This window comes from Takifugu flavidus, chromosome 4, assembly GCF_003711565.1.
Source record: "Takifugu flavidus isolate HTHZ2018 chromosome 4, ASM371156v2, whole genome shotgun sequence".
Lineage (NCBI taxonomy): Eukaryota > Metazoa > Chordata > Actinopteri > Tetraodontiformes > Tetraodontidae > Takifugu > Takifugu flavidus.
In genome coordinates this window covers 10,462,679-10,486,715 of record NC_079523.1, presented here as the reverse complement: position 1 = coordinate 10,486,715, position 24,037 = coordinate 10,462,679, and the positions used below count along the sequence as shown (strand labels likewise).

General features: G+C 46.5%; 1 protein-coding gene across 2 annotated transcripts; it reads left to right on the top strand.

The window, feature by feature from the left end:
- The first annotated feature begins 317 nt into the window (after window positions 1-317).
- Window positions 318-23,501, top strand: LOC130523918 (potassium voltage-gated channel subfamily B member 1-like). 2 transcript variants are annotated; one of them, XM_057029543.1, is made up of 3 exons: window positions 318-556; window positions 1,134-1,784; window positions 18,906-23,501. In XM_057029543.1, exons 2-3 carry the CDS (start codon window positions 1,230-1,232, stop codon window positions 20,667-20,669), a joined length of 2,319 nt encoding a protein of 772 aa, XP_056885523.1. In that variant the 5' UTR covers window positions 318-556; window positions 1,134-1,229; the 3' UTR covers window positions 20,670-23,501. The 2 variants fall into 2 exon arrangements, with proteins under 2 accessions (XP_056885523.1, XP_056885524.1); XM_057029544.1 differs by having other exon boundaries at window positions 1,130-1,784.
- Window positions 23,502-24,037: the final 536 nt, after the last annotated feature.

Below are 24,037 nucleotides of genomic sequence, written 5' to 3'. Positions count from 1 at the left end.
GGAGTGGCTTTGTGTCATTTACCTGGATTAATGAGTAACTAATGCACATGTTAGCACCGGAGGATTAGCCTCTGTCAACAGCCAGAGACTGATTCTGTAAAAGTCAAGGTTAAATAATATTAGACGCTCAGGTTTTTATCAGGTTTTATTTTAATTTTTTTTAAAGATGTATGGTGTGAACGCTACTGAAACTGCGCCGGCCCCACAGAGACGCCGATCCGCGCCTCACCGGCTCTGCGAGGGTTAAACCTGCTTCGGCTGCAGCCGCTGGAGGAGCCCGAGTTCAGATCCACTTGGGCAGGATCGCGCTCATATTTCAGGCGCTCCCATTCCTCGGTGAGCAGGTGGAGGAGAGGGGGTCGCTTCCCGGCTACTCTCCACTATCTGCACTTGTTGAGTGGCTCCTGCAGAGTTGGTCAGGGACGCGATGAGGCTCCGTTCCCTCACATTTCCCCGCGCAGCTCATGATGCCTCCGTCGAAGACCTGGAAGTTGTTAATGATTTTATATTCCTGAAATGTTGCTGATGGCCATCTCGGAGGAGGCAAAAAAGGCACGTATGTTTTTTTTGTTTTTGTTGTTAGTTTGTTTTTTCTCTCCTTGTGGCTGGTTTCAGGCGTAGTTACTCCCAGCTCATGCATCCAAAAATATAACATGACGCACACTTTGCGCAAAAACTGCCGGATTGATTTTTATTATCGACTTTTGAAACTCCCGGATTTAAATGTCCGAGTAGTCGACATGCATCCTAAGGGCTCTGCCTTTAACTTTTAAATCGATGTATTAGCGATAATCCGTCTTAATATCAGCGCAGAACACTTGTGAAACACCACATCTGTCACACACGCTCCCTCCGAGCTCCGAGCCGAGCCGTTTCAGCACCAGGGACAGAGGCAGGTTCCGGGCGGACGGCTCAGAACTGGACAGCTCTCATAAGCCCACTTCATGATTGGCCCAGCGGGCTACCTCTCCCCAATACCCGTCACCCCTGAGAGCGAGAAAAGCCTCCCAAAGCTGATTAAATTATCTATTTGGTTCTCTGATGAGTGGATAAACCACCTGACATTGCTGGTGTAGGACACCCGGGCCACACAACAGGACACTGAGATGCTTTTATTCTCTTTTTACAGCCAGAAAAAGAAGCAATGACGGCTCCTGATGCGGCTGTGTGCTGGGCCAGCTCTTCCTAATCAACCGGACTCTCTAACTCTTCGAGTGACTTGAACAAAGATGATAAAAGCCGGGTCACACTCGGGCACCTCGGCGCCGCCAGATACCATGGACATCATCCGTAGCAAGACGCACACCCGTCGGGTGAGACTCAACGTCGGGGGCCTCCTCCATGAAGTCCTGTGGAGGACACTGGACAGGCTGCCCCGTACGAGACTGGGCAAGCTGAGGGACTGCAACACCCATGACTCTATCATGGAGATATGCGACGACTACAGCTTGGATAGCAACGAGTACTTCTTTGACAGACACCCCGGCGCCTTCACCTCCATCCTTAACTTCTACCGCACGGGAAAGTTGCACATGATGGAGGAGATGTGCGCGCTCTCCTTCAGTCAGGAGCTGGACTTCTGGGGCATCGACGAGATCTACCTGGAGTCCTGCTGCCAGGCCCGGTACCACCAGAAAAAAGAGCAGATGAACGAGGAGCTGAAAAGAGAAGCCGAGAACATGAGAGAGAGGGACGGCCAAGAGTTCACAACCACGTGTTGCTCTGAGAAGAGGAAGAAACTCTGGGACCTGCTGGAGAAGCCCAGCTCCTCGTTTGCTGCTAAGGTAGAGCCTATCCGGCCTTTTGGGCCTATTTAGCACTGCGGAACCGATTTTATTTGTTATTCTGTGCACAACAATGATCTTAAAAGAGCACGCTTTCCAGGCAAGAAAGGTTTTGTTTAACCAGTCAATGAATCCCCAGTAGCTTTGTGCCTGACAGCTCCCATTGTCTCCCTTTATTGGTTTCAGTCCGATTACTTGGTGTTGTCAGTAAGCTGCTCTCGCGGGAAAATGCAAAGTTTGGTTTTTCACCGACAGAGCGCCAGTTTGGCCGTGCGACTGTGACGCCCAGAATACGGGCAGATATATTTTTAGAGCTTCGCACAAAGCTCAACGTTCGGCCTCCCTCGGCTTCATTTAGCCGACCCTGCCTCCTTCCTGAGGAGGTCTTTAATCATCAGACCCATTAACGGGCTCATAGCTCACCGTCCCAGAACACAACAGTCGCATCCATTATGGATACAGTCATGTTGAAAGTATTTCAAAGTGAGATGACTTCAAGACGCGGGTCGATATTCAATTGAGATTGTTAAATAACCCCATTTTATCTTGACCGTGGCTGTTCATCCAAGCCCTCAGGCCTTTAATTCAATCCTCATTTAACCCGTCTGAGTCAGTCCTCCTGCTGTTTGTTCATCTTAAACCGTCCCTCACATGTTCTCCATCGACACACATATGGTTCAATCGTTTCTTCAAGAAACGGCAACTCTGTTTGGAGCCTCCTCCCCTGACAGCTCCAATCACCGAAGGCTTTAATTACAGCACGCTGTTTAATTACTCAATCACGCTGGGCTCCTCCTTTCTCAACTGTTTTCTCAATCCATGAAATACTTTGACAGAGAGCGAGCGAGCCGTCATTATCAGACCCTCTGCCACCGGTGCTATAAATACACCCTGTGAGGGTGCGTGTTAATTAGTGCGTGTTATTTTCTTCTGCCTCAACCGTCAAATATATTTTTTTTAAATTCATGAAAATGTCAATAATCCTTTAATGATAGATAGATAGATAGATAGATAGATAGATAGATAGATAGATAGATAGATATAGATAGATAGATAGATAGATAGATAGATAGAGAGAGAGAGAGAGAGAGAGAGAGAGAGAGAGAGAGAGAGAGAGAGAGAGAAAGAGAGGCAGGCAGGCAGACAGACAGACAGAGTTTCGGGGACTTAACGGAGCCGCATGTGTGGGAGGGCTTATGTCCAAAACACGTTCCGCTTCATTTATTTTTCAGCGCAGATGAAATTTTAATTGCCCATTCGTAACACTCGGCCTGAGGCCCGATTGAAAGAGGAGGTGTGCTGCGGAAAGTCACCTCGTCCTGGACCATATGGGCGTCCGTCCACTACAGCGGTGCGTAAACGCAGCGCTTTGCCACGAACCAGCCATTTATCACATCAGATCCACCTTCTTCACCTCCTCCAGGCATCACCGCAGCCTCTCCTTTCCACAACATCTGTTCACGCACTTATTCAGCAACATTATGGAGCCCTGGAAATAAAACTTGTAGCTGAAGATGAGCTGGTTTATACAGAACAGTGGACAGGATGTTCTCACTGTCTTTTTTTTTTTTTGAGATTTATTTGGGCTGAGAAAGAAATGGGCCTATATAAACCAGTCTGAGCTTAATTGCTTTGTTCTCCCTGAGGAGCATTTCACCATAGGATGGCAGAGTTCTGATCAATCCAATACTGTAGGAATATGATGAAATGATGTGGTTTTGGTCCCCTTCCATCGAGTCCTCTTTCAATAGGCTCCCGTCAAAGGCCGAGTTATGTGATGTCATGCTTCCAGTAATGTACATTCTTTTTTTTTTTGAGATTATATAGCAGGAGGGACAAACATGAGGACTTTTATATACAACTAGGTAAAACTTTAACTGTGCGAACAGAGTCTTATAAAGCGAGACACCAGTCAGGAAAATTCAGTGATAATAAACAAAATTATAAGCACAGAGGTTTCCTAATTAAATTGCTTTTACATTTTAATATTGGATACAACAAGAGAACAAAGTTAATAGCTTATAATGAAGCTGGGGTTACTATTCTAATTCATTCTCCCCTTAAGGGAGAATCGGAACATGCACTTTTTGGTCCGATGCCCTAAACACATCAAAAGCAAAAGTTAATACTCAAAAAGGGAATCGATGATCTCCCAGTGGAAAAGGTGTTCTGAGTTGCAAAACAAAGCAGTGCATAAAAATGGACCGCAGTCAATTGGAAGTTGCCTTTAGTTGCTCCTGATTGTGAAGACGGCGCAGCTTTTATCAGCAAATCAATAGGACACTATTTACGAGGCGTTACTTATTGTTGTTTTGACTCTTCAGCACTTCGGTACTTTGAATTCCCACCATTTGCTCGATTAAACACTCATGTTCTGGCCTGGAACAGGAATCTGAGCTGTAAAAACGGACACCTCGTTCTTTAGAGCGGCTACGGCTAATTCCATTGAAACATCTCTACTCAGCACGCTCGACTCCAGTCAAGTGAGCTTTTCTACTGTACGTATCAGGACATGCTCCACTAACTCTACTGTACCACTCTACTGTCAGCTGTTGCCTCGTGGGCCCCAGGGAGCACATTTGTGAGGAAATGGGAGAGAATAAGTCGTAGGCAAGTGAGGTTTGTCCGCTCTGAAGCTTCATCAGTGAGGGACTGCGGGGGGTCTGAGCAGGGAGACATTCTGGCCTCCAACACTGTGTGACAGGAAGTACAGGCGGACCAAAGGAGATGTACCATCACAGTCACAACGATTTTAGAACCTGTCTTTATTTTCAGTGGTGGCCCAGGGTGATGGAGCCATGCACCCCCCCTGTGCTCACAGTGTTTGCTCTGTTATAGTCCTCAAATCCACTGTCCAAACAGGGATTTTCTTTTTTTATGACTTAGTATAAAGCGTGCCCCTCCCACTGGGGTCCCAGGGAGCTGGTGTGTGTGTGTTGGGGGGGGTCCCAGTGTAATGGTGGGGATATCGTCCTGTACAAATGTTGCGATGCAGAAGAGATGAAGCCTTTCAATACTCCACGGTGGTAATAATCCAAGTTCACCATAGTTCCACGAACAGGGGCCGATGTTTTCTGAGCTGGAGCGCTCCCATAGAGCCAATTCTATGATTCATTCTCAAGTTTTGTTGCTGGGTGACAGCAGCCCCCCCAAAAGCCTGACTAGCCATAAATCAATGGTGCATTTTCAGGTACCAGGCTGGTTGTACTGCAATACACTTTGGACCAAAATGGTCTTGAACAGAGCCCCCCCAGGGTGCTTTTTTTTTGTTTTTCAACATGTTTTTTGGTGGGAAACAGACGATGAATAGATGGAGTAACAACTCTGGGTCACTCTGAACTCTGACACCGTCCACTCGGCAGGTGAAGCGCGACCTTGCCGTCGTCCACAGCCGGTTTGCGGTGTCACCTTTCCATGGTCCGGGAAGCATTTGAAGATTGCTCACGTGAAGTCCTAATGTCTCTAATGAAGCTCTTCTCACAGTTGAAGAAGACATTAGCATTATTGACCTGATGCAACTCCACGGCGATTGATGAGCGTGCACGGACGAGGCAGGACGGAGCAGCTGAATCAATAGAAATAAATCTGCTCAGCTGTGAGCTGCAGATACGAGGCTGGAGCTGTTTGCTTTCCTCTGCCATTTCCTTGTTTTCCCTTTGCCTTTGGAGGCACTTTGGCTGTAGCCTCTGTGAGTGGAGCCCCAGTGCTGCCTTCACCGGGATTCCGCCTGCGTGAACACGACGTCTGTTCCCGTGCATAGGAAATAACTCTGGATTAGCCTGTGTGAACACAGAAACACCGCTGTCACCTGTCATCGAGCTCATTTAAGGACGCGTGGAATCGCCCACTGCTGCATGTGCGAGGAGACAGAGAAAATCCTGAAGGGATCCTCTGGTATTTACACATGAAAGGTGCTTAAATCTCTTTTCCCTCCACATTCTTAAACAGAATAACCAGAGAAAACCTTCACAAGTCTGATCAAAAAACAAAGAAATCTTAATATAAAATGATGACCTAGTTTGTATAAGAGCCCGATTCCACTTGCGAGGTTTTGTTCAGGTAAACTTTTAAAAAATTTCTTTATTTTGTCCTTTTATTTTTAAAGACAAACCAGCTCAAAATCAGCCTCAAATATAAAAACCAGAGGATAACTCGGAGATAAAATAGACTCTCTTTTTAAGTGACAGTACTGTGCAGTACGTGGGCCCCGGGCCCCTACACTAGCCTTTATAAGTATTTTATTTTCCCTCTGAATAACACAGGAAAACTGTAGCTGTGTCTCCCAGGAACACTGAAACAGGCGGCATAAAACGTGTACGTGGTGAACAGTCTTTTTAAAGCCAGCGAGTCCGTTTGACCCAAACGTGGACGGAGTCTCTCGCTTTTACGAGGCAACACTACAGCACGTCCTTTGACCTTCATGACACACGCAACCCTACGTTAGCTTATCTTTTCAGACCGCTTGTTTGGCTACACACGCGCGCACATTTGTTATTCCTCCTATAATTAATTATCTGCTCTCTCTAACTAGATTTGTGGCTGCAGAGTTCGTCTGACATTTTAAAGGTGAGGAGTCCGTCTCAATAGGATGGAGGCGATGACTAACTTACTGTAGACCTTCATTTATTATTTAAGCCGGCCTGTCAGAGAGGCAACATCAGTCACGGAGATGTTCTGGAGAGTGGTGTGGGGCTCTGTGGTCACCTGTGGTGCTGGGCTCTGTAGTCACCTGTGGTCTGAGGTTGAATTTTCCACATGTTAAGAACTAAAGCGATCACGCGCTCAGCCACATAAGCCACCCATCATGTATTCATGGCTAATCCAGCAGGCCGAGACTTAAAAGGTCGGTTTCCAGTCACCCGTGCTGAGAAATGGCGGGCGTGACCATACGAGGAAAGTCTTTGGTCGCTTTGCTTCATCTTTGACAGCGGATTTATTTCCCGCGACTTTGCGCCTCCGCGAGTGCGGCGCGGGCGTCGGCTCGCAAGTCATCGGTTTAAAGGAGAAAAAAGACGGGTGTTGCCTTTTTAAACAGCCGCTGTTGTCATGTACAAACGATCCTGGGTCATTTAGCCATCGGGCAGATGATGAAGGTCCCGCTCTAACCGAGGCGCCTCTGAGAGCTTTGTCCTTTTGTTGTCTACAGTGTCAAAGCTCAAGTGTTTTTTTCTTTTTTTAATAGCTTCCTTTCATTTAAGCCCCCCCATGATGTCCTCCGGGTCATTCGAGATGGTTGGAGGAGAAAGCTCAGTCATATTTAGCGTCAGCCGGGTCTTGACACGAAGGGCCGAGGTTATATAATCTGTACTTCAACTTCTATTTGTGCGGATTTCCTTTTGGGAGCCAACTGTAAGTGCGACATCAACTCTGGATTGTTGCGTATACATATAAAATCAAAGTGTGACAGGAGAAAAGAGTAATTAACAGAATTTGAGTCAGAACCCAACACCTGTGGGTAAACCACAGGGTCCAGTAACACCATCAGCTCCAGTCTCCCAGCGTGGGGGACATCATGTCTGCCAGGTCAGACTGGATTAAATAAGGCTTCGGGTTTCTTCTGGGCTGACCAGATCACCTTGCAATGTTTTGATGGGCACCAGTAACACGTACACCTGTGCAAATGTTCCCCATTTTCTCTGGAGCTCATTTACCCCGACGCAGGTGCAGGAACGAGGGACAGAAGGCACCGCGGGTTCCTGTGGATGAGGGGAAACGTCATCTGAATTAGCTCAGTAGCTTCTGTTCTAGCAAACTGGGTAAGATAAAGAGCAAACGTCAATCCCACCAGCCGCAAGGCTCATTTTACAGCCCCGGGTCGGACTGAGCCGTGTGCGATCCTGTTTGGAGAGGAAGCCGTCAGATCCAGTTCGCTGAGCGCTGTGAAGCCTTTGATGCTTGAGAAAGGTCCTGGTGTGGCTCTGAAGCACAGGCGCTCTGGCTCAGGCCGGCCTGAGTGGGAGTGGGGGCGAGTGCACCTTTAATGATTAATTAATCCTGCACGTGGGGATTGGCTCCTCGCCCCGCTTTGTTATGAACTCCTCCGCTCGCCCACGTCGACGCAAAAGGAGGCGCTTCCGAAAGAGGAAGCGGCCTCTGTGCGGCGTGAAATTAGGCAGCCTGACAGTCTACATGAAGGGAACATGGGAGTTCAGCTCAGCTCGGATCAATTTGCCCACCCACTTCCACCCCGACAGAAGACGATAACTAATTCAACAAAGGCAGCCCATAATGAGACCTGAAGCTCCACTTTCCCTCCCTGTGTCAGGCCTTCATTAGAGAAGGAGAGTGCCGCGCTATCGCCGTAGATTCCTTCCCCATCGTGTCGGCCTGACAGCCCTGATAGCTGCAGTGTCGCACTCTCCATCTACGCATTATTCTGCTTATCGGGGATTAGGCTGTGATGGCAGCAGGATAAAGCCCCGTACTCCAGATGCCCTTCTTCACAGCGGCAGCTTCCAGCTCCTTGTGCTGGATCCCCAGGCGCTGCCGGGGCAGATGGTGCATATGTGAGCCCCACAGCAACTTCGGGGATTCTGGCTTTCTATTTTCGGCCGGTCGTGTTTGGACTATCTCCAAACAAATGTGGCAGGAAACATCCCAATCACACATCCAATTCAGGGTTCCTTTTAGAGTGAAGGGACAGCGGCACTGCACTTGGTCAGAATTGATTCCAAATGGGTTTTTAATACCATAATCATTGACACACTGTAAATAAGGGCAGCCTCCATATTTCCTTTCCTGTCACTGTACTCATTTAATTGTATTTTCATGTCAGAGACTCTGGTGCTCTGTTAATAGAACAGCAATGCAGAGGATATTACACGATTATTAATATCACACATATGATTAATGTCCCTGATGTGAGGCAGCCAGCGAAGAAGCCTGAACCCTCCCTGGAGTGCCTTCCACGATAATCCCACCAGATTTTCTACCTTTGCACAGTAATGGTGCTGCTCTCCCGACAGGCTGCTATAAATAAACACGCTCTCACACAAATGTATGCACGCACACACACAGACACACACATGCAAGCACTGGCGTGCACAGTTTCCTGTTCTATCTCAGGGGTTTGTTTGGAAGCCTGCTAATTTTCCCATCCATTCCCCACATTAAAAGGGCACACATTTTTTCTCCTTTTTCCCCTCAACGTTGTCATTTAAGCTGATCGTTTGTGACAGCTTGCTCGAGGTCCGTTTGAGGGGACTTTCCTGAAATGTATGTCAGGCATTTAAATGCCCAAAAGCCTGTCAGATTGGTATTTTATTTTGAAATCATTTAGCTTATAGAAAGAGAGAAAAAAACGTCTCCTTTTATGATGAAGTGAGTCAGACAGAGGAACTCAATGAGAGAGATGGGAAGGGGTGATGCATTATCTGTGCTGATGGACATCGTGCTCATCAGAGTGCTGGAAGTGCAAAGTGTGTTTGAAAAGAATATATCATAGCCTTAGGACGGTAAACAAATATTTGTCTAGTCATGTCTATATTAGCCTATTGAGCTTAGCCTAGCATGCGCCCGACTCTGGGCAGAGGTAATAAAACCTCTAATGCCTCCGTGGCCCAACATTTTATGCCTTATGTGTGCAAAAGCATAATATAAGACTATAGTGAGAGGTTGTTGCACTAGACAAAGAACCAGTCAGACACAGGAACGAGTCAGGGGAACCACAGACGGCGTAGATGCAACAGCATTACCGGATTTTCCGAAACCTGCTAAGAATAAAACTGACAAATTCCACAATAATAACTGATGGAGCACTCCAGCCTGGTTCTGAAGGCTTTCGATTGATAAGAACCCTTTTTGCTAGCAGCAAACAAACAGTAGGGTTTCATTAAATCTGCAAGTTGAGTGTGATATCATGATTTCCTCAGACAGATGCTGTGAAACATGTCTTGGGGCCTTTTTTCTGCACGCCTCTCGAATTGCAGAATTTCTTTTTTTGCGACTCCACGAGAACGAACCTGCTGTCCTCTTAGTGATGTCTCTGTTGTCAACTCGTGGAGCAGACGCCAGGCCTGTCAGTCAACCGAACGCTGATGTGAGGGGAGAGGAAGCCTGTTTGAAATATGGAGAAGCCTTCAAATCCTTGTTTGAACCTCCTGTTCTGTTGAAGGTGGTTCTGTGAAAGATGGACAGATCTATGTCTGTTATAATTACCCTCAGAAGCTGTGCTAAAGATAGATCACAGAGATAGATCACAGCAAATTGGGTCCTTTGGATGATTCTGTGTCTGCTGGAGCATCTTTTAGGAGCATTTCCACCTCCTCAGGTAACTCACCACACACCTTTGAAGGCCTTCCTCTGAATTTAAATGCCAGTCCTCAACATACAGTGCAGCAACAACGGCAGTGCAGATCGGAGGGAACAGCCGCATCTTAATCAGTATTCCTGTTAAACTTCAGGACGCGGTCCAGAGAGACCCCGTCTTCCTCATGTGCTGCCAGATAGAGCCTCAGCCTCCCCCCTGCTCTCATTTCTGCTGCTACTTCCTCCATCTACTCGACACCTTACCTCCGTCTGGAGTGAGATATAGGACACAGGGATGATCCGGTGTGCTAAGTAGGCCAGACAGGAGATATAGAATCCGCCTTTTTAGGCTCACAATTAAAGGAAAATCTACCCCAAAGAAAAGGTAAAAAGGATTTTTAGCATTTCACGGGCAGCCAGTGAGACTCTGGTGGTCCCGCACGCATCAGCAAACATTAGCGGCTAGAATTTCAGGCTAATTATGTTTGAATTAATACCGACCTTGATGGAATGCCCAGCTATTAAAAGTTAATAGGCAAGTTTGCCTAGCAGGCCGCACAGATGTCTGTCTGTCCTTCCTTCCTTCTGTCCTAAGATGAAGCAGTGATGAAAACTCCATATCCGATTGTTGTGTTTTTAATGTGATGCAGCTTCTCTTGCTGTCGGTGCCAGTGGGTTTATAGCAGGACAGGGCTTTGACACAAACACAAACACACGGAGAAGGCCGCTCATTAGAGCCTCTTCATCAACCCTGCACCCAGATCAAATTCAGTATTAAATGGAAATCCCGGGGGGCCGTACCACGAAAGCCTGGACTCTGTGGCTAAAGCCCACTACAGAACTGCCAAATCTCTGAGGATTTTCTTTCTAATCTTGGTGTCATCTCTCACTCTCCACGTCCGATAGTGGAAGGTGATTACGTAAATGTGAAGAAAGAGGATTGATGGGAGGATTTAGCAAATTAGTGTATTCAACCAGACGAAACATGTTTGTCGCTTTTTCTCTTCAAAAAGGAAACACAGTTTCCTGGAGTGAATGTCTCCGAATCATGAAGTAAATCTCAGGAAGAAGCGATCGAAATTGGGATAAATGAGAGAAGAGGGAGAAGGAGGGCAGCAGATTTAGAGCCACGTTGGAACAAGCGTTTGAAAAGCATCTCTTGCTGGTGTCCACTCGGTCTTTATTTGTGAAGAAACCTCACTTTACTGGAGATCAATAGATCAATGGCTTTTAGCATTAGTACAATATTGACCGTCCCTCTCTTGCAGCTTGCTCTGTTATCACGGGGCGAGAGTGAATGATCAGACCCCAAATATCCAAATATAAGCAGGAATGCCATAGAAAGTGGTGCTAATGGCAAAAATAAACAGATTAACAGTGAGAAGCATCAAATCCAGATGGTTTCCTGATTGATCCGTTCAAAGAAGCGTTGGTATTTAAACACTGCTTGGCGAAACCGAAGGATCCATCGTTGAGACTGGGAGCTAAGACCGTTTGTATCATTTTAACGGTAGGGATGGCTTTGCTATACGCAGAGGTTGGAGGGTGGATAAGTTAAGTGTGTTTTAATCTGGGTTTAAATCGTCGCCATGTATGGCAGCTTTTGGCAGGGCCAGCGTGTTTGACTGTCTGCAGGTTTACAGCCGGCTGGATGGATATAGGTAGCGTGGGGAGCATCACGCACCAGGATGACATCTGTTTAGCCCAGTCTTAACTCTCCTCTTGAGCTCGAGAAAGTGAAGCGACGGACCAGAATTGGGAGAGAAAATAGTTTTGTCTGGTCCTGATGATCACCACCAACGCCGGCTGCCTGTCTGCTGACACCCCAGCTGTGGAATCCTACATATGGAGGCAGTGTAAACACATCACTCTGTAACAGAGAGCTTTGTTCCACTCACAAATCATCGTTATTATCACTCACAACTCATTAAACAAGGATGCTCGTCCTGTCCAGACTGGAAATCAGTTCATCGTGCCAGCCAGTAAGACGTGTAAACACTTTCCAGCACGAAGATGATGGTAAGATTTAGGCTGAGAGGAGAGGAGAGGAGAGGAGAGGAGAGGAGAGGAGAGGAGAGGAGAGGAGAGGAGAGGAGAGGAGAGGAGAGGAGAGGAGAGGAGAGGAGAAGAGAGAGGAGAGGAGAGGAGAGGAGAGGAGAGGAGAGGAGAGGAGAGGAGAGGAGAGGAGAGGAGAGGAGGGGAGGGGGGGTTCTTCTAGTGGACAGAGGACTGAGGGTCTTTCCTTCTTTAGCCACTGGCCTTTCCTCCAACACTGTATTTGAAGTGAGATATAAAAGCAGCCTGCTGTGAGAGACTTTGTCCTTTGCTTCTTACACACAGAGCGCTGAGAGATCTTCTGACACTTTTATCAATAGCTCAGGGCCGAGCAGATGAACAGGCTGTACTGGCCCCCAGGCTGCAGCACTGGTACCAGAAACGGACTGTCTGTAACTGGAAATGTCAATTCCTCCAGGCACAGGCAGGGAAACATGTCTTGTACAACTATGATTGTATAGAGAGGATTTATAAGAATTACAGTCGCAGACACAGAAATCAACATTTGTTTCTTTGTTATTTGCTTTTACTGTTGGATATGATTTAACCAGTGTCATAAATAATTTTGTTTCTCACGTGTCCTTTAAACTTTTACACTGGATCTGCTCAGCAAATGTTAAAAACACCCTTGTCACCATGGCAACCACCAGCTGAGCTGTACTCAAAGGTGCCAGTCACCATCCTTCTCTCCTCCAGTTCGTGTGTGTGTGTGTGTGTGTGTGTGTGTGTGTGTGTGTGTGTGTGCTATTGCATGTGTGTGGAAGAGGAGCGGCGATGCCTCAGTCCCGTTCCAGCTGTCCGCCATCCTTTCCAGTTGCGATGTGTTGTGACAGACAGCCGGACATGCATTTCTGTCTCATTACAATCGGCGTCCACTCTGATTTCAGCGTGACTGGAAAACCAGGCGGCCGTGAAATCTCTGAAAAAACAGGGGGAAAAGTATTTACCAACACGTTCCATTTCCAAGCTTGTTTTTTTTCCCAATCCAATCCCATCTGAATACAGACAAATGCCTTGAGGCTTCACCTTTTAAAGGTGAGATCTCTGAAACCGTTGCCGTGAACGTCAGGGGGAGCTGCAGGACTCTCCTGCTTCCTTCTTATGTCCTCATTTAAACACGCCCTTCCTTTTTTTCCCGCCTCATCGACCTGTGACCTACACATCTCTGCTGCATACATTAACGCACTCTTTGCATTATGCATATCTGACCTGACTTCACCACTTAGGAAGCACGAGACATTCTGGGGGGGATGGGGGGGTTGTCTGCCGCTGGTACTGTACTCTACCCAAAAGCAAGGAGCAGCAGTCCTGGGTGTTCAGGCAGGGACCTCATGGGTAGGCTTTCCCACTCCCACTGAATCATTCAGGAGGAGCCTCGGCTCCACAGCAGGTGTTTCACCTCTGCAAGATGAAAAATACATGGTTTTACCTTACACCTCCCATCTGCATCGGCGTCTGAGGATTATTCTTAGAGCCGAGGTGTTGGCAGAGCGACTGGCGGGTAATAAACGAAACACTTTTCTCGTTTTCCTCTCAAGGACGGGACATGCAGCTGACGGAGCATTCGGAACCACCGCCTCAGCTGATTTCACACTGCGACCCTTTGCTAAGACAGGAATGGAGGGTTCAGAAAGATCCTTGACCTAAAGCGCAGGAAGATTTTTACATGACAACAGGGAGAACACGTCCAGCTAATTGGATGAATTTCACAGTCACACATTAAACGCCTCAAGCACCCCTGAGGATTTGGAAAAACACGCTTCAACAGCTGATGGAGCACCACGAAGCTTTAGGCTGCTTGTGAAGGAAGAACAGAACCTAATGCTGATTCCCCCCAAATCTTGGTTGTTCTCACTTTATTGCATTTTTTTTCTCTCCCAAGTTCCTGTCTTTGCTGTAGCTTAATTCATACCACAGAGACATCAAAGGCAGAAGTTGTTTTGTGTTTAAAAATGTCGAACTGACTAAGAAAACAACTGCCAGAGTGTATCTCATCAATACTTTTGGACCGTGACTAAAATATTCAGTTTCAAGTCCTCCAATTTATTCACCATTCAATTATATTACCTACAATTCTAAGTCCTCTGACGGTGGCAGGTTCCTGTCGATATCAGCCAAGCCTCAGATTCATCTAATTCCGGCGTGTAAAGCCGATACGCCATCATTTGGACCGGCCCAGCCTCTCCTGTTTCAGGTGTGGTTAACTGTGCGCGGCCCAGGTAACTCTCTCCACTCAGCTCCGACACCCAATCATGTCACAGGAGCTCTGTGATATCGGCTCCTTATGGTGAATACCTGAAAGGGGTCACTGGAGACGGCAATGCCCGTTTGAAGTGTCAGCGGACACACACCAGATCCCCAAAGGCATCTCGGCGGGCATCGTCTCGTTTCGTTCAGATGTAAGTTTGTAGCCATGGCGATGGCGAGGGAGCGAATCGGAGATCTTAACACCAGGAAAGAGATATTCCTCTTGATCCCAGCGGCGGCCTGTCTACTGTTCCTGGATTTGCAGGCTGCGTGTGGCTCGTTTATTTGGTTTCATTCACAGAGATCACTTTCTCTGACAGGGTCATGAATGAGTCTGTGTGATGTAATCTCCCGACCTCTGTTAGCATCCTCACGATAATCTGCCCTGAAGCTTGTTCTAAAGGGTTTTATAGCCCTGGTTGACTTTCCTGGCTGATTAATCACACTTATCATCAGTAAACCCATCTGTACATGTTTCCAAGCAGCTGGCTACACTAAATGTGGAATGATAACGCAAACAAGGGAAGACTAACAGCGATATGGTTTTGGCGCTCCGCCAGAGCATTGGGCCATTTTCACAGCTTAGGTGATTCAGCGTCATAACTCATTTCCCTACTGACAGCGCTGCCATTTTCATAGGGAACAAGGACCATAGCAACAAGAGACAGCTGGAGCTCCAGCTCCAATTCCACGAGAGCGAGCCAGAATTCTGAGCCCTGGCCATTTTCAGCTGGTTGAGACGTGGGAGTGGAGGTGTGATTGCTCACACCATGATGGAGCGCTCTCAGGCCACACCAAAGCCCCAAATGGGGATCATAATTGTGTGTTCCTTTACATAAATGTCTGCCAAAATGGTCAATGGAACGTTACGCAATTTAAAAATGAGACATTTAGGAGAGTTTTGAAATTTTTTTGCTGTCCAATAAAACAACTAGCACTGATTTTAACGCTAACACCAGAATAATTATGATTTATCGTGAATCGTGAACTTCCCCAATGTGGGATCAATAAAGTTTATCTTATCTTATCTTATCTTATCTTATCTTATCTTATCTTATCTTATCTTATCTTATTTAGCTGGAAATGATTTATTAAAGACCTGAGATATTGTTGTTGTATTCACTGAAGTCCATGTTTAATATTTAGTCAGTCTGTAATTTATGGATCCATTTATTTTAAAAAGATAAAGGGCAATTTCATGGTTTAAAGACCAAATTCCTGAGTTAAGGATAAGTAAATGGTGTATAATATAATACAATATACATGAGACAGTTCTTAAATTTCATTTTAAAAATACATTTTAATAGTCGTAAAAACTTGTGAGGAGGTCTACTGCAGGGAGTGTTTCACACCACGCTCTTATTTTGAAATCACATTTTCACACCTGCAATTTCTGATTAAATCTCCATGTCACGTTAGCACTTCTTAAATGTTATTAGTTGACAAACACTTATTATGTAACACCACTGGGTGCCACATCCGGGTGCCTCTAACCTGCCTCTATTTCATCATCTAAGCACCACCTTGACATGCTGGAAAAGGACACGTCCTGTTTGTAGCCGCAAGCGTTGTGATCCATCTCTGCCTTCAGTGCACAGAGCAGGATGAGCGCACACTTTCTGCCAGGTTTAGAGGTAGGGCACAAAAGGTTGAAAAAGGCCAGGTGAAACGAGGCCGATGAAGCATGGGGCACATCTGTGTGGGATGCAGGGGGTCTTGTACATTTGGAAGATGGTTAACGCCATCAGCTAATGGGAAAGTTGGACTGAGGACACTGATAAGAAACAGCCAGTGAAGGTAGTTTTACTGCTCTCTTGTGCTGTGCTTTAGGGATGGAGACAGGGCTGGTGCCAGTTTCTCCAGGAGACGGTTCTCTACTTTGTGCTTGGCTTTTTTAATTCCCTCAATCATTTCTCACCGAAGTGTCTCTTAGAAGCAAAATCAGCACCCTGGAAGAGGGGAGAGGTTAATTGCATAGAGCAAAAATCGTTATACAGTGGGACCTCTACTTACGAACGTCTCTACATGCGAAATTTTCAGGTTACGAAACGTCTCAACGTGAAAATATTTCCTCTTGTTACGAAAGAAATTTCAGGATACGAAGGTCAAAAATACGCTACCGCTGCTACTCACAGCTCGCGGAGTTTAGCGAACGCAAACATGCTTGTAGCTGCTCTGCCATTGGCTATCGCCTAGCATCTTCCTGTCATCCCATTGGCGAGGAGGGACGTCAATATGTACAAGTTTGTGTGTATCCCAGCGTCGCCTTCGTTTAACTTTTATTTATTGTGGGTGTTCGTATGTTTGTCCATTAGATGGCGGTGTTACCACAAGTGTTAACGTTCGTTGCTAGTAATGACGGCTAATGTAAGATTAGCCTGTAATAAAGTTCATTTTGTTCCTGGAGAAGCCTTGCACTGAATTCCTACATTTATTGTGCGGTAATCTAATTGTAACATGTATTTGTTACATGTTTTGATGCATCAAAACATGTAACAAATACATGTTACAAGTTAATGGTGGCCTAAATGTATCGTTCTGACTGCTGCCTTTCGTGACCTGGCGGACACCGACGCACTCACTGGTCCCAGGAAGACTTCAGCTTGAGGAGGACATTAGTGGACGGCTCCATCCCGGGTGGTGAGAGCGCGCTGCCTCTTGGCGCGGAGCCTCTTGTCTGCCCTGGTCGGGGTGACCTCTGCGGAGACGCTCCCTGCAGCCATGGACCTTACCTCTCTCTGTGTGGTTGCCCTCAAAGGCAGCCCCTTCCTCGACTCAACATCCATGTGTGTGTGTATGTGTGTGTTCATGTTTTATTGTTTGTTGTTTTCACCCTCTGTGAGGCACTTTGTGTAAAAGTGCCACCCAAATAAAGACTGACCGATCAGTCAATCAATTGATTGAATATTCCGCCTTCACTCGCGCTGTGGCAAACCAAGACTTGGACCTAATTACTAAAGGATAATTGAGGAGCCAACACCAGCTTGTGTTGTGGGTGGTTTCATGTTGTCTTCCATCGCGTCAGAGTAGTGGGCCTCTCCACATTTAGCAAACAGGAAATGGAAAAGGCTTTTCCCATGTCTTCAGCGGTTGTCGCATAGAGGTAACCCAACCCTAATGCCCCTGTTGCATAACATGTTGGCATTTAACAACATTTTATGGCTTTAGACACACGAAGACTCATTCAGGTGTATTGAACCCCTCCCTTCCGGTTTGTTCATTGCCACGTCATAGCTCTGTCATGCGATCACTGCTAGATAGACATCTCTTTCTTTCCATGGGGAAATCACAGCCCTGTAATCTCTTTTCTCTGGCTGAAGCTGCACACGTTTAGGTCAGAGGAGACACGAACAGATGAGGGAGCCGCTGACTCGGGGTCCTCATCGGGACCGGAAGATGAGAGGAAGTGTTAACAGCAGGGTCCTGATATAATATACTACCATTCATTAGGTGGACATGCCAAATATTTCAGTTATAGTTGGATTCACTTTAGCTAATATCTGTTGTACTCAGCAACCATCTGTAGATTTCATGACACGTAATCATGTTTTGAAGGCAAAAGAAGGTCTGTAGTTTCAGAGCTGCCACGTTCACTCTGTTGTTCTTCTTTCATCTTCTCTCCTTTGAGTCTCCTCCTTCTCAGAGGCCATCATAGGTGCCCAAGCCTTCGCCTGTCTAGATCAATTACAGCTAATTGCTCCTGATAACAGGAAAATAATCCCACCGGCCACTGGGCCGGTACACAGCTTTGTTATTGACCTTGTGTTGGATTTCACGCCAACGGCGGTGCAGGAATAATAGGTGTGTCGCACACACAGCCAGGAATGTCGAGCACTCCTAATCCCACACACTGTTGCCAAACCCTATTGTACTCATCACCTTATAGCATAATCTTGCGTCTCTGTCAGAGGGACATTGTATCAACACTATTTCACTTCACTCATTAAGACATCATATTCATTTTGGGTTTTCTGGCAGGACATTCCTCGGATACTTTTGAATTCTTTGAGTAAAGTAGTAATATGTAATATCACCAGGAAGAGCAGAATGTGGAGTGTTTAAGTGCAGTGCAGTTTGGCTGCCTCTGGTGAACAAATCTTATCACAATCTTTTCTTTAAATTGTAGTAATGTCATGTTTAATCACAGGAATACGGAGCCTGGTTTGAATATACGAGGCAAACGTAAATGTTAGCATTGTGGAAGAGTGTTTGGTGTTGCACTCGACCCTTGTGCTCAAACCCTAAAAAGGCACCGGCGTTGTTGAAAAACCCTTTCACACAGGTGAGGATTTGAGTTCTGAGAAGAACAGACTGGTGCAGCACATGTCACCGAATTCCATTCAACAGCTATTGACACGGCAAATTTAAAAGCACAAATGTCACCTCCTGCTGGTATGAAAGGAAAGGTCAGGAGATCGCCTGAGCCAGCATCATATGTACATCAGCTAGATCTCAGTGGTGTGCTGATATTTAAACATCTATAAAGTGCATGTGATGACTTCACAGCTTTTGTTTACAGTATATGGACATTCCTTTATCACGCTGATAGTGGCTTTTGTCTGTGTCTTCCAGATCCTGGCAATCATCTCCATCTTCTTTATTGTGTTGTCCACCATTGCCTTGTCTCTCAACACCCTCCCAGAGCTTCAGTACACAGATGAGTTTGGCCAACCCTCAGACAACCCGCAGCTGGCCCACGTGGAGGCCGTGTGTATCGCCTGGTTTACCATGGAGTACCTGCTTCGCTTCCTGTCGTCCCCCAGCAAATGGAAGTTCTTCAAAGGTCCCCTGAACATCATTGACCTGCTGGCTATCCTGCCCTACTATGTCACCATCTTCCTGACGGAATCCAACAAGAGTGTGCTACAGTTCCAGAACGTGCGTCGGGTGGTTCAGATTTTCCGGATCATGCGAATCTTGCGTATTCTGAAGCTGGCTCGTCACTCCACGGGGCTTCAGTCTCTGGGCTTCACTCTCAGGAGGAGCTACAATGAGCTGGGTCTGCTGATCCTGTTTTTGGCAATGGGCATCATGATATTCTCAAGTCTGGTATTCTTTGCTGAGAAGGACGAAGAAGACACCAAGTTCAAAAGTATTCCAGCATCCTTCTGGTGGGCAACTATTACGATGACAACAGTCGGCTATGGAGATATTTACCCCAAGACTCTTCTGGGAAAGATAGTCGGAGGTTTGTGCTGCATTGCTGGAGTGCTGGTGATCGCGCTGCCCATTCCGATTATCGTCAACAACTTCTCTGAGTTCTATAAGGAGCAAAAGAGGCAAGAGAAGGCCATCAAAAGGAGGGAAGCCTTGGAGAGGGCAAAGAGAACTGGTAGCATCGTCTCGATGAACATTAAGGACACCTTTGGTCACAGCACCGAGCTCATGGACATAATGGTAGAAAATTTCGATGGAAACAAGGAGAAGATCCATGACAATCACGTGTCTCCTATTCAACCAAAAGGGACGCCTAAACTGAAGCTGCAGATGAGCCCAAGCAGATCACTCAAGACCCCTGAGCCGTCCAGCCCCGAGCAGGCCCGGCCCTCCAGCAGCCCTCAGCATCTGAGCGTACAGAAACTGGAAGACATGTACAACAACCTGACCCAGCCGCAACAGAAAGCCAATAGTAAGGAAAAGGGGCTGCTGTCCAAAGCCCTCGGACGAAAGAACGAGTTTGAAATGGGAAGCATTCGCCCCGACGCCGTCTCCAGCGCAGCAGGCGTCGTGACAGACATGAGGAGCATGTCCAGCATCGACAGCTTCATCAGCTGCACCACTGAACTGCCCGAGAGCTCCCGCTATTCACACAGCCCTCCCAGCAACATTCTGGGCAAGATTAGCACTAATCCCAGCCTGGAGCCCACCCTGGAGACCGAGCATGAGGGATCGCAGGGTACTACTACACCTCTGATGGGACTCAGATCTGGCCCACATCCAGACAGCCTGCAGTCCAGAAACCCTGTCTTCTCAGACAGCTCCTTGGTCCAGAGTCCGGATGCATCTGCCTACATGACTGCCAGCGGCAGGACACCCGTCAAGAGCCAGGAGCACTTGCTGCCTGGCATCTTCACTTTCCACGACGCCACCATCAACAAATTCATTGATGCCGACACGGACGAGGAGGAGCACCCACACGATGGTTCGAGCAAGGGACGCCGAGAAACCTCCACTCCCAGGTGTCCGCATCATTCCAGTGCCCAGCAGGGGTCCAATCATACAGAGGGTCCGCAGAAAAGGCTGGGGAGGAGCACACTGCTGCTCGAAGGGCAGGAGAACCATGTGGCTCAAGAGCTGCAGCCCCTTCAGGGAGAGAAGAACCTGTCCAATGCTTAAAGTGCAATGAAGGCACAGAGAACTCAACACAGCCGAAAGTCCGGGAAACGTTTGGACAAAGGGCGACATGTTTTGCCCAAATTACAGACCTTTCTAATCAGAGACCAAGAGAGTATGGTAGAAGGAACAGTTTTACACTTTTAGCCAGAGAGTACATCCAATAAATACAGCTTATTGTCGTAAAAGCACAAAACCCAATAATCGTATGACCAAAATACTAGTTTTCTGACCAGGGATGCCACTTTAAAGCCACAATAGCGAAGGCTTTTTAGTCAGTAGCAAACTCCAGGGGGTATGGAGGCACCGATCCAGTTTCTTTATGACAGGGGAAGAAGGAATTTTAAGGGGGTCACACACCTGTCGAAACTGCATAACCAATTCTCTTTAACGTCCTTCATCAAAACTGGCCTTAGTTTTTGTTATCATCTGTGTTTTATGTGTGTATGAGTGAGACAGAGACAGACAGGACATGCTGAGGATGTCCAATCGTTTTTGCGATGAACTCTCCCCAAAAAAAAAGCCAATGTTTGAGGGGAAACCGAGCGTTTTCATCTCTTTCTGTCTGTTGTAACGAGGAGAGACACGGTGGAGCTGCGATCAGTCGTTTTCACTCACACACTCAAAAGGAAACCCTCGTTTGTTGCAATAACCCCCAGATAGGTGGCTTATATGTCCAAAACTTTCCCACAGCAGCTGTAGCTCAGACCGATAACAGCGGATAACTAACATCATAGCTGGAAGAACTCCCCTGAAAACCAGGCGGATTTTCATTCTTACTCTTGTATATGTACACACAAATATATAAATATATATATATAGGTATAATACCAGAAAAAGATAGTTTATTGTACAAGTAAGATACTTCAATTTGTATAAACATAATTTATATTTTTAAGGTATTTTCTAGCGAAAGGGAATGGTAGTTGAATATATTGTGGTATTCCTGTAGTTTTGCATTAAATTGCAGCACACGTGCTGTGTTATATTGGTGGGGTTACATTTAAATGACAGTAAACTGTAGTAGCTTGCTTCGCTAGCATGTATTGCTGATTGTCTGTCTCTGTGTCCATTGTGAAACGTGAACCAAAGAGGCGTCCCGTCTGATGATTGGTACAGGTCACTGAAGCATTGCAGTCAACCCAACACATGGTGTCCTTCAGGACGTCCATGTCTGCAGTCAAAAGAGAAGAGGAAAAGGAGGACACAAGGGGGGATTCAATCAACAGAGCACTTTATTTAAGGTCCGTTAGGAACGCTAAAGTGATTACCGTTGATTTCAGAACCTGCTGATGGAGTTTTCACAATGTTCCACAAAATTCCAGACTTCCCTAAGTGCAGGTGTGCTAGCGTGCCTGCAGAGGACTTTAATTCAACCATCTCCGTGTTCCGTGTGCACCTGAGTTTAAAAAAAGGCTAACGGCTGATCTGGATGTTGATCATCTGGTGCTTCTCATCTATTCTTATCAGAAGGTCAAGTTTGTGGCTTGTGTTCTTTCTCTGCAGCAGTTTGCAGCTCGACACAAAGTGAGAGGTGTAATAGACTCTTCTGTGCCTTCTGATTTTCATAATCGGCTGTGCCCCCCCCCCCCCCCACCGCATCTGACCCAGTCTGAGCACACCCAGAAGACCCTCGTCTAAAGAGAGGAGCAAATAAACACAGTCATCAAGCGCCCAGAATCCCATATTAGACATCCACATGATTCCCTCTGACGTCCGCTTCATGCCCCCAACACGACCCCACAATTTAATGAATTAATAAATAAAACAGAGACGCATTGGCCCGGCTGAGTGAGCGGCTGCCGTTACTATGGTGATGGCTGAGATGACAGGATCGCCTAAAGGAGAAGAAAGGATGCTAATTTGCGGATTCCGCTCAGGCCAGATGTGCGATTTAGTCATGTTCCCGTCGCCTCTCTCTTCAGGCACATGCACGCTCCTGCGCGGAGGAGGGAGGGACAGGGGCCAAATCAAACACCTTCTCACCGGGGAAGGAAGGTGTGAAATGTGAGCGGAATAGGAACTCGCCTCGACAAAGAGGTGGGCTGAGGATGCAGCGGGCTGTAATAGTTCGTCTGACACGCAACAAGACTGTTGTGATGGACGCACGCTTGTGAAGGACAGGTCGCTCCTCAGCTGTGCAGCAGCGTCTTCGAAATGGGGCTGAAACTAACAATTGCAATGAGAGGCTGAGAGAGAAGACAACAAAGGTAACGCTCTCCCAGCCGCCATGCAGAGAAGTCTGCATGAACACAGTGCGACTGGTTCCAACCCTCGACACCAAAATGGATTAAAGTTCTCAGTCAGCCACAGTTCAAAAACAGCTGTTCGTTCTGTCCTCACAACGTCCTTGTAGCTATGTATTTATATTTATAACTGAATTTGTTAGTGTCCCCTGTAGAACCTCAGCCCTTTGGTGTCCTTGCAAGTAAACGCAAACCTCAGCATTCAGATGTAGCCTCCGCTTGTGTTTAAAACTATTCCCAGAAGCACCAGCTGTAATAATGTTGGTAAGGTTCAGCCTGATCTGAGAACAGTAATGCTCAGTAGAGATTTAAGCCAAATACACATGAGTGTTTTCCTGTGGAAAATCCGCCCTCCTTCAGGGAATCTTACCTCTGTGGAACTCCCACGGGTGTCTGGGAAATGTAGGTGACTTTGTAGAGCGTCATTTTTGCAATTTTAGCAATGCATGTAGCGCTGATTTAAGAAATCGTTACCTAAAATCTGTAAATATCATCTGAGAAGCATTAGGAGAATGTCCGTGATCTGCAGTTTTGAAGCATTTTCTCTCCCTTTACTGACTGATGCTTAATAAAATATGATAAATCAGGATTTGGTGCTTTGATGGCTGAAATGTGTTTAAATAGAATCGACAGAATCAACAGAAATTAACGTGAGAACAAAATTTGACGAACGTGTATCGTGTGGATGAAACTTTAAACAACAGCGCCCCATAGCGGGGTACTTTGTGAAAAGCAATACAAATCTGTTTAGAATATTTAAAACTGAAGAACAGAACTGAAAAACCTACCCTAAAATGATCTCTCTTGTAAGCACAAATGTCAGCCGACAGATGATGTCATCATTAAAATGGGATTACGTCACAGTCAAGTCCAGTCACAACTCTGAGCTTTTCCTGAGGTAAAAACAGTCTTGTGAACGTTTTTGATCACAAGTGCTGCAAAAGCCTTTAATACCGGCGATGTAGGTGTGACCAAAGAAGAAAACGACTGAGAAGAAGGCAGGTTGTGGATTTGCGCGTTGCTAATCAGGTTTTCTTTACTTTAACGATTTAGTCAAAGTTGGATTATCCGAAGAGATCAGGAATAACATTCTGTAACAAATGAAAGGAATTTCCTTTATATATA